This window comes from Malus domestica, chromosome 17, assembly GCF_042453785.1.
Source record: "Malus domestica chromosome 17, GDT2T_hap1".
Lineage (NCBI taxonomy): Eukaryota > Viridiplantae > Streptophyta > Magnoliopsida > Rosales > Rosaceae > Malus > Malus domestica.
In genome coordinates this window covers 17,270,662-17,285,144 of record NC_091677.1, presented here as the reverse complement: position 1 = coordinate 17,285,144, position 14,483 = coordinate 17,270,662, and the positions used below count along the sequence as shown (strand labels likewise).

The 14,483-nt window shown below is 34.6% G+C and overlaps 1 protein-coding gene across 1 annotated transcript; it reads left to right on the top strand.

Moving 5' to 3' along the window:
• Positions 1-7,799: 7,799 nt before the first annotated feature.
• LOC139193399 (DEAD-box ATP-dependent RNA helicase 20-like) lies at positions 7,800-14,187 on the top strand. Its single transcript, XM_070816396.1, has 7 exons — positions 7,800-7,995; positions 11,338-11,397; positions 11,950-12,096; positions 12,186-12,242; positions 13,201-13,342; positions 13,482-13,574; positions 13,923-14,187. The coding sequence occupies exons 1-7, from the start codon at positions 7,800-7,802 to the stop codon at positions 14,185-14,187; spliced, it is 960 nt and encodes a 319-aa protein (XP_070672497.1).
• Positions 14,188-14,483: the final 296 nt, after the last annotated feature.

The window sequence follows — 14,483 nt, the reverse complement described above, 5'->3', positions numbered from 1 at the left end:
TTAGTGAAATGAATGGATAATGACTACATGAAATATATATCCATAGGTACAAACACAACTGTGTGGGAAAAGAATTGAAAAGTATTAGCCAATAGGCGGAGTTGCAATGTGTTTGATAAGGGTTGGAGTAAGCGAGGCTGGGTGAAAAAAGGCTCTTTGCAGGTTCGACCATTTATGGCACCAACCCAACCTAACGACAGAAAATAATTCAGCTCTACAGATTTTAATGGTGGCCTACGTGGCCTCGCGGGTTTCCTTAAAACTAGAAGGAACAGAAAAAGGAAGTGCATGCAATGCATGGTAGTAATATAGGTTGAGGAGTGAGGAACGGGTGTCGGTAGGCGTGGATGAGCTTTTACTTCTTAGAAAAAATATAAAACTTCAAAGCAAAATGATAAGTTCATACGCTGCAGATCCGCATCTATGAGTTCAAAGATTTGAATGAACAACTTTGCAAGAAGTTGTTGAGACTAATAGGCTTTCAAATCGTTCATTTGAAAGAATTTAAACTCTTCTAGTTGGATGATCATAATACCCAAAAATTTAAATTATTGATCATAATCCCAAAATTATTTAGAGCAAATTTTCAATTAACAAAATATTGGTCTTAATTATTTTTCGATTTTTTTGCTTCAATGTTGGCTCGTACAAACGACTCTGTTAATTAAACTTGAATTCTCATTTTGTTAATTATCATGTATTCCATCACATACAGAACTAGTAGCTCTATATAATGTATCTCGAAGGGAGTTATTGAAGTAAAGAATAAGTGACAAACAATAGTAGAAAAAGTGACTGTACAATTTGAAATTGAATTATTGCAATATTTTTGGGTTTCAAAAAGAAATATTTAAGGGTTATTTGATAAACACTTGTTTTCAATTTTTATTTTTACCTTCTTGATAACTGAAATTTGAAATCAAATTTGATAAGTATTTTCAATTAAAAAAAAAATCTGAAACCACTTTCTTAAAGTTTTTAAAATTTGGTCTTCAATTTTTATTTTTTTTAAACATGAAAATAAAATAGTTATCAGACGAATTCTTAAATTTCTAATCTTAAAGAATTATAATGAACATTTACGGGTCGTTTAATAAATCTGTCCATTAGAGCAAGGCCACCCCTAAGGACTTTGCGCCAACACCCAGCGTATTTATCCACTCAAGTGAACAATAATAGACTGGAGTGAACAGTAATAGGCCAAGGCATCTCTACCCCTAAAAAAATGCGCTGGCACCCAACGCATTTATTTGGTGTGTTTTTTTTTTTTTTAAGTGATAAGATTTTTAACCAATTTCGGATAAAATTTCAAATAAACTTTAAAAAAAAATACAATAAAATAAAATTATATACTCATCAAATAAACTTAAAAAAAACACACTAAAATAAAATTACATAAACTCATCAAATAAACAATAAAAAAAACACACTAAAATGAAATTACATAAACTCATCAAATAACTTTATTCTTCAACCACAAGTTTTTTGGTATTTTTTTCACACAAAAAGTATATGAAAGCTTTGGTAGAAAGTATAGAAAATATTGAAATGTGGTGTAAGGTGGAAGATGAGGGTTAGGTATTTATAAAAAATAAAAAAAACTTTTTTAAATTTTACTGTATTTTTAATTTTTTTTTTTAAATTTTAAATTAATTTTAATGTAGTTCATTAATCTGAACCGTTGGATTTGAAAAATATTCAAATCCAAGAGCCCAGGATCTGCCACGTGGCCAACGATCATAAATCTGACCGTTAGACCCTTTTTTTTGGAGGGGGGATGGATAAAACATTGACCGTTGATCTATGATTGAATGGTCCAGTTTAAAATTTAAATTTAAATTTTTGTTACCGTTGGAAATCCAACGGTCTAGAAAAACTAGCCGTTGGAAATCCAATGGCTTTAAGAGAGCCACGTTGCTGCAGCCAAGGAAGAAAATATCGGTAATATCAGAAATATCGGTAGTCCGAAAACACGGAAATATCGATGGAAATATCGGGATAATATCGATATCGATAAAAATTACATGGAAACCACGGAAATTGTAAGAAAAACTTGGAAATTTTTATTGAAACTTTGCAGGATGTTTATTTAGTCAATTATCTATTAGTTTATCACAAAAAATTGGAAGGAAATACATTGCATGATGGATTTAACATTATCAAGTTGATTATATAGCGAGCTGACAAACATTGTGAGTGTAGAAAATATGTAGTAATTAATGAAAGAAGTCTAAACACACCATAATCATTTATATATAATGAATTAGTACAATATTTTACACTTTATACATTGCATGGTAAGATACATGAGTGACTTAGTACCACATAGAGTTCCTATGAGGTTCAAAATTTTGACTATCTTCATCATCTCTATGTGTAGAGTGAGTGTATTGTGAAGAGTAGTTATCAAATGATAAATCCCCAAAATAATTTTGCAAGTAATTGTTAACATGCCACCCATATAGATCTGAGATTGGTTAACCTTGTCCATAAGCAAAATCATTTGAAGATTGAGTCTCGGATTGTTTCCATGAGTCGCTCGATTCCATCCCAAAAGGAATGGGATATGAAGGGTAGGGAAATGGTTGGTTATGAGTATTACCATAGTTACCACTTCCCACTCCAACAGAGTCCGAAGTTCTAGATAACGAGTCATCTTCTTGACTTGACAAAATCCCCTTGCCTCTTTCTCTGCGAGTATAGTCCTTCCCTATGGCACCAATTCTTGGTCCTGCCCGTCTACTGCCATGGTCATCATCCTGTGTTGCATGCGTGAAGTTTGCCTCACCAGTGAAGGGGCTTATAAATCCGGGAGGTGGTCCATAATAGTTTCCATATCCACCACCACTACCTCCAGCTCCACTATGTCTTTCATCATTCCCACCTTCGGTGGTAGGTGAGTCTCCTGATCTTGTACTAGAGCTATCATTAGTATCAGCACGATGTTGTGGTTGTGTAGGATTGGAAGAAGGTGGAATTCCAGTGTTTCTTGGTCTTGGGCACAAAAGTTCTTCCAAAGAGTCAGCGCTGCTAGATCCCACATCCTCCTCTAATACTCTTTCTACATTTATCCCTTCATTACGTGCTTCTTCAGCAACTCTGAGAGCTGGGTTGCCTTCATCATCATCTAAATGAAGAGGTCTAATCCATTGAAAAAGTTGGTTACCCTCTGTATCATCATCTTCACCAACAATATCAAACACATCTAGTGGGTCACCACGGTCGACATGATCTATTTCTGCTTCCTTATCTCGAATTTGAAGCTTCATGTTGTAGTAGCCATAAACTAATTTTTCCAAGCTACTATGAGCCAACTTATTTCTTTGCTTTGTGTGTATGAGTGCAAATGTGCTCCAATTTCTTTCACAAGCAGATGAGGAAGCTGTTTGTGATAATACTTTGATTGCTAACTTTCTCACAGTTGGTGCATCGGTCCCATACATGATCCACCATTCAGCTACAATGAAAAACAATGTTGATAAGCCTAATAACTCCAACAAATTCTATTATAAACTTATAGTGAAATATGTTTATACTCACTAGGAGACATATTTGTTCGAGTAGCAACTGATGTTAGTTCTCCAAAAGTTCTTCTTGCATCTTTAAACCATGTTAGCTGAATTCAATAAATTGTGTTAGTTTAATCCAACAAAGTAATTATTATAATTTAAGTAATTGTGTACCTCATTTCCAAATTGGCCAACTGCTGGTGATGCAGGGTCTAATTTAGAGTATACATTATGTACAGCACGTATAAGGTTACCATCATCTCCAACACCGGGTTTGTATTGGTATCGGGGATTCAAATAATATGTTGTTCAAAGAAACACATACTCTAATAAGAGAAATAATACTTATGCAACTAAATAAATGAATTGCAAATTATGACATAATTTATACCTGCTGCATGCAAATCGTGGTATAATGTTTTATACCATCGGTCTTCAATTATCTTTATGACCCACCTTGCACCATGTTTTCTTTCCAATTCATCCTTCACTACACGCATCAACTCATACACTGCCCCCATAGTAGGATACATTTCTGTGTCAATGATCCGTAAAACTTTGTAAAGAGGTTCAAACACTTGACACACATGTTTTGATTGAGTCCAAAAAGCATGATCAAGCACTATACTTTCCACCATACGACCTGTATTTGAGCGGCTCAAATTGTGGTTGGCCCAATCGTCACTAGTGAATAGTTGCTTCAACCTTTCTTTCTTCTTGAGTAGGCTGTCTAATGCAATATAGTTGGTGGCGAATCGAGTGGTAGCTGGACGAATAATTTCTCCTTTGCAAAATTCATGCATCTTTGCCAACAACCAACCGTGATTGTAAATATAATTTGTGATCGTTCTAGCTCTTTTGACCACAGTAGCAACATTCTCTCTTCCCCATTGCCTCAAACATGAGATCAATACAATATGCTGCACATGATGTCCAAAACACATTATGATGCTTCATTAACTTTTTTCCGGCGTTGACAAATGCAGAACCGTTGTCGGTCACGACTTGGACAACATTATGCTCTCCCACCTCCAATAATAATCCAATTTGATAATAATCCAATTTAATAATAATCCAATTTAATGAATAGTCCAATTTGATAATAAGCCAATTTAATGAATAATCCAATTTAATGAATAATAATCCAATTATCTTAAAAATAATCCTAATATAAAACATAGTGATGAATAATAATCCAATTTGATAATAATCCAATTTAATAATAATCCAATTTAATGAATAGTCCAATTTGATAATAAGCCAATTTAACGAATAATAATCCAATTTGATAATAATCTAATTTAATGAATAATAATCCAATTTGATAATAAAAAAAACCTAATATTAATGAATAATAATCCAATTTGATAATAAAACATAATATTAATAAAATAAGAAATAACATTAAACATATTAAAATTATCCTAGAGAATAATTATACAACATTACTTAATTACTTAAAAAAATTAACATGTAATTGTTAACATTACTTAACTACTTACAAAAATTAACATGCAAGTATTAATTACTTAAAAAAATTAACATACGAGTCCACACAAATTTATTTGTTGTTGTATAAATTACAATAATATAAATATAAGTTTGTAAACTTACCTTAAATATGGAACCCTTTGTGTTCAAGCTTTGGAATGGATCTGGAATGGCTTTGAAAATGGTAAGGGAAATAAAATAATAAATAACATTAAACATATTAAAATTATCCTAGGGAATAATTATACAACATTACTTAATTACTTAAAAAAATTAACATGTAATTGTTAACATTACTTAATTACTTACAAAAACTAACATGCAAGTATTAATTACTTAAAAAAATTAACATGTAATTGTTAACATTACTTAATTACTTACAAAAACTAACATGCAAGTATTAATTACTTAAAAAAATTAACATACGAGTCCACACAAATTTTTTTGTTGTTGTATAAATTACAAGAATATAAATATAAGTTTGTAAACTTACTTTAAATATGGAACCCTTTGTGTTCAAGCTCTGGAATGGATCTGGAATGACTTTGAAAGGGGTAAGGGAAGAAGAAGAAACGAAAATGCTCTGAATGGCTCTGATACTCCACCTCTTGAAAGAATATCACAATGGCAGCTTTGAAAGAATATCACAATGGCTCTAATACTCCACCTTTTAAAAGAATATTGACACACGGTTTTGAATGAAACCACCATCCATGGTCTGAAAAGAATACAAGTTATAATTGTAAAAGTGGTCTGAAATTGTCAAAATAATTGTAAAACTTGTCGGGAATCCTGAGTGAGTCATGTGTCCTCCTGACAGGAGGAACCCACACACACACACAACGCACGCAACCACACACGCACACAACGCACGCACACAAACATCACACACGCAGACACGACCTCTGTCTCTCTCTCTCTCTCGATCCTTCTCGATCTCTCTTCTCCCTTCTCCCACACACACACACACACACACAGATCTCTGATCTCTCTTTTCCCTTCTCCGATCTCTCTTCTCCCTTCTCCCAAACACATACACACACACAGAGATCTCTCGATCTCTCTTCTCTCTTTTCCCAAACACACACACACACACACAGATCTCCGATCTCTCTTCTCCCTTCTCCCAAACACACACACACACACACACACACAGATCTCTCGATCTCTCTTCTCCATTCTCTGATCTCTCTCCTCCCTCTCCTTTCTCTCTGCACCGAGACCCACACACACACCACGGCTTTCTGCTCCTCCTTCTCCTTTCTCTCTGCACCGAGACCCACATACACCTCTCTTTTCTCTCTGCACCGAGACCCACACGCACACCATCGCACCTGCTCCGGCGAGTTCCTTCAATTTCTCCGGTTAGGTAAGCTTTGGGTTTTTCATTTTATGTTCTAGATCGAATCTTAGATATGAAATTGAAGTTCTATCTCGTCTTTTTGCAAGGATTTTGGGATGAAATCGACTCGGGAATAGGCACACCCATCTCCGCGCGAAGTCGTGGGTGTCGAAAAACTTTTCGAACACCTCCAGCCGTTTCACGGTAAACGGACGTTATAAAAACGTTCCTCTCGTCTTTTATTTCATGTTCATACCTAGATCGAAGTCTAGAGGGTTGTTTTACAGTCGGCCGGAGCTGTAGAAGCTTCGGCATTCGTCTCCGACATGCACAGTTCCGATATTTCACGATAATATCGATATTATCGATATTATCGCGAAATTTGTCCGAAAACCCCTTGGATACCAATTAAAATATCAGCTTGGGCAAAATTCGATAATATCGGAGATATATCGCCGATATTATCGATATTTTCTTCCATGGCTGCAGCACAAGTGGACTGACAGCGACTGCCGGCTTCTCTCCTACTCGCTGCCAAGCGCGCGTGTAGTCCACGCACCAACCAAATAGGTCGGCTCTTGGGTCTGTCAAAAATAGGCTGGTCTGTTGACTGGCATGGGCTGTGTGCCAGGCAGCTCGACGGGCTAGAGCTTGTTATTTGGATAGGGTGTTGGGCAAAAACCACTCCGGTGGACTTGCTCTTATTAATTTTTAGTTTTTGATTTTTTATTTTTATTTTGTAAACTTATTTGGTAACTATTTTAAATCAGTTGTTGGGAAAAATTCCATATACGTGTGTGTGTGTGTGTGTGTGTGTGTGTGTGTGTGTGTGTACACATAAAAACAAAAAGCCTGACTCACAGATACACATAGGTTTTAACCATCCAACTATTCTGCTCGCGGTACTCCTCCGGGTGATCATCTCCTATACGGGAAGTTATTAAACTAATCACTAAACTAATAATAATTAGCGCACTAAAACTTAATTTTCCCTTGTTTGCACAAGAATTCGATTTTTGTTAGAAAATTCTAAAATAACACAACCATGTCATTTCTCAACCATTTTACGCACAAAAGGTATCAACACGAAGCATAGGACGAGGAGAACATTTTTATACCTCTTGGGACCAAAAGCTAGGCGGAGGTGATCAGAAAATGGCATAGGGCTCTCGGCCAAACTTGAGTTTCACTCGAACTTAGCAGATTCGAACATGCAATACTCGAACATAGTACTCTGGACCTAAGGAAGGAGTTCTGTGATTTCAAACTCGACCAAACCAAAGAGATTTGGCCGTGTTTTGAACGGAAGTCCTACAAACTCGCCGGAAAAATGGTGGGTTAGATATTCATCCCTCAAACGCACTAAAACGCATGCATGCATGAAACCTTGTTAGAACTTGAAGAAGACCTTGAGAAAGAGTTGAAGCTTACCAAGATGAAAGTGGTTTGGTCAGAAAATGGCTCAAAAGCCACGGAGGTCGCCGGAGTTCGTCGTCGGGGAAGGTATGCATGCACATGCAGAGGATAATCGGGCTGAGATCGAGAGTAAGAGCTCGAAGCTCTCGGATCTTCAGGGGGGAGGGGGAAGGAAAAAAGAAGGGCTTTTTGTGGGTGGGGTAAAGGGTGAAGGAGGGGGTGCTTTTTGTGGGTGGGGTAAAGGGTGAAGGGGAAGGGAGAAGGAAAGAAGAAAAAAAAACAGAGAGAGAGAGCTACCCCGGGGGGGTTGGGGTGGGAGGAAAAAAAAAGGAAGACTTTGGATGTGGTTTTTAGGTATGAATGTTCTTTGGTTTTTAATTTTTGATCGAGGTCTTTGAAATTAATGTGATAATTTATTTCTACGTATGTTACTATATTTTTTAAATTAAAAATTAGAAATTTTAGTTGTTTATATAAATAAGATTTTAAATTTAAAAAAACATAATTTAAGGGATTAAAAATATTAAAATATAAATATATTATTATTTGTATGTATATATACATGGGAAATTAACCAAAACAACTATTGTATCAAAACATGAGTATATTCTTCAAAATCACAAAAAACAAATATATATATATATATATTAGGCTTAATAACATTAGTAAATTTCTTCGATTAAACTTGACATGGATACATTTTAAAATCAAAGAAAAAAAATGTACCCATATAAGTTTAAAAATGGATTAGAAAAAAATTGAATAGATTTTATATAAAAAAAAAGGTACATTTTACACATAACAAATTGGTATATTTAAGAATGAGTACATATTAAGATTAAAAAGTTTTACATGAATGGGTACATATAATTAGCATGGGTACATTTAGCAAAATAAAAAATACAAATAAAAAAAAATGGGTACAAATACAAATAAACTTCAAAAAATATGAGCACAAAAAAAAATTAATATATGGGTACAAATTAAAACTGAAAAAAAATTGATACAAATTAAAAAAGGATTACAAATTAAAAATGGGTACAAACTAAAATTAAAAATATATGAAAAAAATTTAGTCATAAATATAAATATACTAATTGTAACATTTTTAACATTAAATGAATATATTTAGAAATAAAAAAATATTTTATTATTGAAATAATTAATGATGTTATTAACCTAAGGATCTTGATCAAAAATTAAAAAGGAATAAGATTTTAATCAATAATGTAGAAAAAAGATCGATAAGAACTTAATTTCTCCAAAAATAAAAGAGGGAGCGAGAGAGAGATGAAAAAGAAAATAATGAAGTGATGCATGTGTGTTTCAGAGAGAGAGAGAGCTACGGTATGAGAGAGCTTAAGTGAGGGTGAAGAGTGAAAAGAGAGAGGGAGTGACGTGAGGGAGATGGGAAATGGCGCTTGTGTGTGTCAGCTAAAGAGAAGGAGAGATGTGAAGGAATTGAGCAGTGAGATAGAGAGAGAAATCGGTTGTAAATGGGGGAGGTGGGTTGCATGCACTTCCATTTCTATATTTTTTTATTTTTTCTTGTTTGTATGGTCACGTTTAAATCATATTAATATTTTATATTTTTATTATTTTTTGTTTTATTATTTTTATAAAAAAATCAATACAAAATGTTAACATGGTTTAACCATGATCACACAAACAGGAAAGAATAGAAAAAGTATGTAAGGAGGTGGATTATTGGCCGCGGATCTGCTGTCCCGAAAATGATGTCTCCTCTATGTCTCCTTGTTTATTTTTTTGACATGTGTCATGCAACTAACTCTAATTTAACTCTATTAACTTTTAATAACTTAAAAAATATATATAATAAAAATAAAATCAATTGACTGTTCATCTTCTCTCCTAATATGTATTTCAAAACAAAAATTTATTCCTTTAAAGAAATACAAAACAATAACCACAATGGAAGTCTGGAACTTCTTCCAATCTTTTCTCAGCAAACAAACATGAAACAATCCTCTTTATCCCTGGCGAAACCTCTTTTTTTTCTCTCCTCTTCCATTAAAAAAAACCAAAACAATAAACACAACAAAAAAAACCAAAACAATAAACACACCAAAACCCAACATAGGAAGTCTGCAGCTCCTTCCAATCTTTTTCCCAGCAAAAACAGTAACCCCAACAGCCCAACCAATTGTTGCTGTCCACGGCAATTCTCACCGCCGTTCAAGCTTTATTTCCACTCTCTCTTTCTATCTCGAACCAACGAAACCGCATAGGATGAATGAATTGAACCTTGCGATCAGTTCATCTCTCGACGTTTTTTGTTTTCGAGTCGATTCAAATCGGATTTATATCGATCGATCAGATTTCTTCCTTCTTCAAACCAAAATTTACATAAAATTTGTTGTTTGTCGGGCTGGGTCGATCACAATTGGGTATTTGAACAGACAAGAAAATGGCGAAGGAGAGAAGACGAACAGTCAACTGATTTTACTTTTATTATATATATTTTTTTAATTTATTAAAAGTTAACAGAGTTAAATTAGAGTTAATGGTATGACACATATCAAAAAAATAAACAAGGAGACATAGAGGAGACACCATTTTCGGGACAGCAGATGTAAGGAGGTGGATTGTCTGCCCTCCCATTTCCACTCTTCTCATCTCCTTCTGTTTGTGTGATCACGGTTAAACCATTTCAACATTTTATATTACTATTATTTTTTGTTTTATTATTTCTATAAAAACAAATTAATATAAAATGTTGACGTATCATTACTTTCCATTATTAAATTAATTCCCACTTTCTTTTCACTTTTACATACTCACCTTTCTCTCCCCTTTACAAAGATCGATTGTTTTCCCTTTCTTTTCATTTTTTTCTGTTTATGTGGTCACGGTTAAATCATTTTAACATTTTACATTACTATTACTTTTTATTTTATTATTTTTATAAAAAGAAATTAATATAAAATATTGACGTAGTTTAACCGTAATTATACAAACAGAAAAAATGAAAAGAAAGGGAAAACCATCGACCTTTGTAAAGGGGAGAGAAATGCGAGTATGTAAAAGTGAAAAGAAAGTGGGAATTAATTTAATAATGGAAAGTAATGATAGTATCTGATGGAGACGGAAAATTGGGTTGTCCAAAACCCAAATAAACCATTATTTTAAAGATCCACTTGCACACACCAACCAAAGTGGTTAGCATATGCAATAAAAAAAAACTCTACACGAAGGCAGATTTCCCTGCACAAGAAATTCCAAGTTTTGAATTTATCTTGGATATTTTTACACAATTTCGAACATAACTTATTTGTTAGAACTTTGAATTGAATTCTGTATGCGATCACGTGTTCGTGAAAATAAATACTATTCGAAAATAGTAAAATATGATTGGAAAAATGAAAGGAAAAATTGAGGTCCACGTAGAAGACCTACGTGACATTTGAAGAGCATTTTGATAATTTCACCACTACTGATAATTTCACAATCTACTTCCCTTAAGAAAATTTCATTCTCGAAATTCGAAACAACAGAATTTAATCAAGAAAGAAGTACAGATACAAGTTTCTTACATGTTTCTCTGTTTCCTATATGTAGCCTCTTTAGCAGAGTGGTATCTTCGAATTCCGTATCGCTTGCATCCACGTGATCATAATGGTGAGCATTACGAGAGTAGGTGTGTGTGTGTGTGTATGTGTCTTTGGGTCAAACCCAAACAGTAACTAATTAGGCACGATGCCTAATTAAAATATTACCGAATACAGGCCTACTTACCCACTTACTTAACGAACACAACAAATAGGACATCAATATCACAATCTACAGCCTGCAATACCGACAACCAACTGTTATCTCGATAAACCAGTAATGTTACTACGAGAATGCAAAATTACCATTTTGCACCTCATCAGAGAAAAAAAAATGCATAAATCGTGCGATTTATGCCTCATTTGGGCACACATGTTCGTAAGAACACACACTACCTAGAAAGACATGATACAAAGAGTAATAAGGACTCAGATGTCCACGCCTAAAATCCGTGTAGGATTTCCACTTAGCCGGTAAGGGCGTTTAGGGAAATAAAATAAAGATAAATGTAGGACGGGATTCTGCCAATTGGTCTATAGGGTGTTCTAATAGACCAATAGAAGATAGGCACGTTAGTAAGTCAGGAATAAAGTTTTCCATTTTATAATTTTTTTTCTTCAGCTCGTGGTGGAGATGGCCCAATAGTATTGATTTTAGCTCCAACAACTCAGCACGCTGAACAAATCCAACAGGAGGGTGCTAAATTTGTTGCAGCTTACAACATTAAAGTCTTATCCGGCTTGTACCTGCTTAAGCATGAAAATTCTGGTCAGCCTTGTGGTAGGTGGTGGTAGCGGTAAACTACATTTTACTATCGATTGCTATTGTTTTGCTACGTTTTTTTTTTCCTGTTATAGGCATTGGTTATGATAACATGCAATTTTGTGTAGGTGATGATTTTAAGGGGATTTCCTGTTTGAGTATACTGTTGTTCTACTTATTGATTGCAATTCATATTTTGGCTCAGGAGGTGGGATTTTAATCGACACACTTCGTAGCTTGCTTGTTTTGTTAAAGAGCAAAAGTACGAACTTGAAAAGCGTCACATACCTTGTGTTGAATGGTGCTGATTGGATGCTATTAGACACGTACGCATGAGCCTCAAATACGAAATATATTATCTCAGGTTTGACATATTACCCTTACTTGGTTCTTCATTAGGTTTGACATGTTACCCTTAATGGAAAAGATTATTGGATTCCATTAAAGGGTCAGATGAACTCTTTAGCATTTTGAAATTCCCTTACACACATGTGTGTAAGTGTGCGCTGTTGAAAAATATTAGGATTTTAGTTTATTTGAATATTTGGTTTTTTGGGCTTAGCCCGTTAGCATTAGGGTTTTGATTTCTTACCTTTTAGGATTATGATAAATAGCATGCTTGTTATTCATTTGAGAACAAGTTAGACACAATGTAGTTTCTTAGGGTTTTGTAGTCGTTCCGGCATTCTCGTTAGTTTAATAATATTCCTATTATTTTGTTAATCTCGTTCGTTGTGCACTCTAATATTCAACTTGGTATCAGAGCGGGTTCGATACTTAGGGTTCAATCCGTTCTCGTTGGTATCAATTTGTTTGTATCAATTTTGTTTCCATCATCTTCCGCTGTTTGTGCTTTCATTTTAGATTTGTTAGTTGGTATTGTTTATTTGCACATAAGAAAAATAAAAAATGCAAAAAGAGAAGGTAAAAGAAAAACAATTGTTTGCTGTTGTTTTGGCCCACACGGGCAAAAAGAGGAAAAACGGGTTGTGGGCTGTTTGCCGTCCATTTTGGTTGATGTCTTTGAGGCCCACACGAGTTGTCGGCCTGTTTGGAATTGTTTTGTTCGTTTGTTGGTACAATTGAGATATGTTAATCTCGTCCGTTTAGTGACGGGTTCTTTCCATACTCTCAACTCTAGCCAGTTTGCCAGCCAGAATCAAAAATCAAGAATCAAGAACCGGTTTGCCAGTTTGCCAGTCAAGTCAAGAATCAAGTTAAGTTTGCCAATTTGCCAGTCAAGTCAAGTCAAGTTTGCATGCATGTCAGTCTGCCTAATGGAGCCAGTTCGCATCTGCTTATTTTGACTTTACTGGACTTGACTTGACTGGCAAACAAAGTTTATGTTTAGTTGAAATTGCCATTGCTATCTATGGGTTTGTTGAATACAGATTCGCTCAGACTGTCAAAAATCATTCTGGTGTACTGGCTGGCCAAAAGAGCTTGATAAACGGGCAAAACTATTCCTTCACAACGCATGCAAAGTAATATATCTTACTATTTTCTTTTCCATCACATATTCCTTTTTAATTGTTGTTACTGGATGAAATTGGTAGTCACATAAAGTTCTTTTAATTCTATCTTGTGATTGCAATAGTACTCTTGGCGTATTTTTTTATGTGCAATACCCAATACATATTTGATATTAATCTTTGGATGTACAACAGGTTCAAATAGTTTCTCCAGTTCTCAAAAGTGACACCTCCGGTCAACCAAATTGTTTACGTCCTTACTGAAGATCAGAAATATAACAAGTATGGGACATTCTAATGGTTGATCTTGTGCAGTTTGTTTGAGGTTATATATAACTCTGATTTATTTCAAATTTTCAGGTTGGTCGAGCTGCTAGGTGGTATATTGGATGACAGCAGAATAGTGATATTCATGGATACAAAGAAGGGATGTGAATCACATGATCAGATCGCCCTGCAGCTTTGCACGGACGGTCAGCATGCAGTCTTGGTTCATGAAAACGAAAGTCAAGCGGAAAGGGTCCGGATTGTCTCTGAGTTTCAAGCTGGCAAGATCCCCATAATGATTGCAACAGATGTAGCCGCTCGTGTTCTAGGTATCAATAGAATTTCTCTTAGTTTGTGAAAGACTCGAAATGAACTCTTTTTTGGTTGTGCCTCAACAGTTGCATCTATTATTACTATTATAATTTTATTTAGAAAGAAATTTACGTTCTTCAATCTCGTCACAGTTGAAGGCTTTATTTGATTTACTAGTCGACATCCCCCTTTCCAAAATCATGTAGTAACCTAGGCTTTGCTTGATAAATTATTCAGTTTCAGATTCACATTTGTCATATACACATGCGATGGATAAATTTTTCAGTTTCAGATTCAGTTATGGTTACTGTGGTATTCGCCCAGAACTCTTAACCGAAACGA

Bases quoted from the DNA above. Each gene is read 5' to 3' on its own strand.
- LOC139193399 (XM_070816396.1), top strand. From the start codon at position 7,800: ATGGCTCAAAAGCCACGGAGGTCGCCGGAGTTCGTCGTCGGGGAAGGT. The intron at 7,996-11,337 runs GTAAAGGGTGAA...TCCTATATGTAG, and splicing joins GGGTGCTTTTTGTGGGTGGG to CCTCTTTAGCAGAGTGGTAT. The intron at 12,243-13,200 runs GTTTGAGTATAC...TCGTCCGTTTAG, and splicing joins TGATTTTAAGGGGATTTCCT to TGACGGGTTCTTTCCATACT.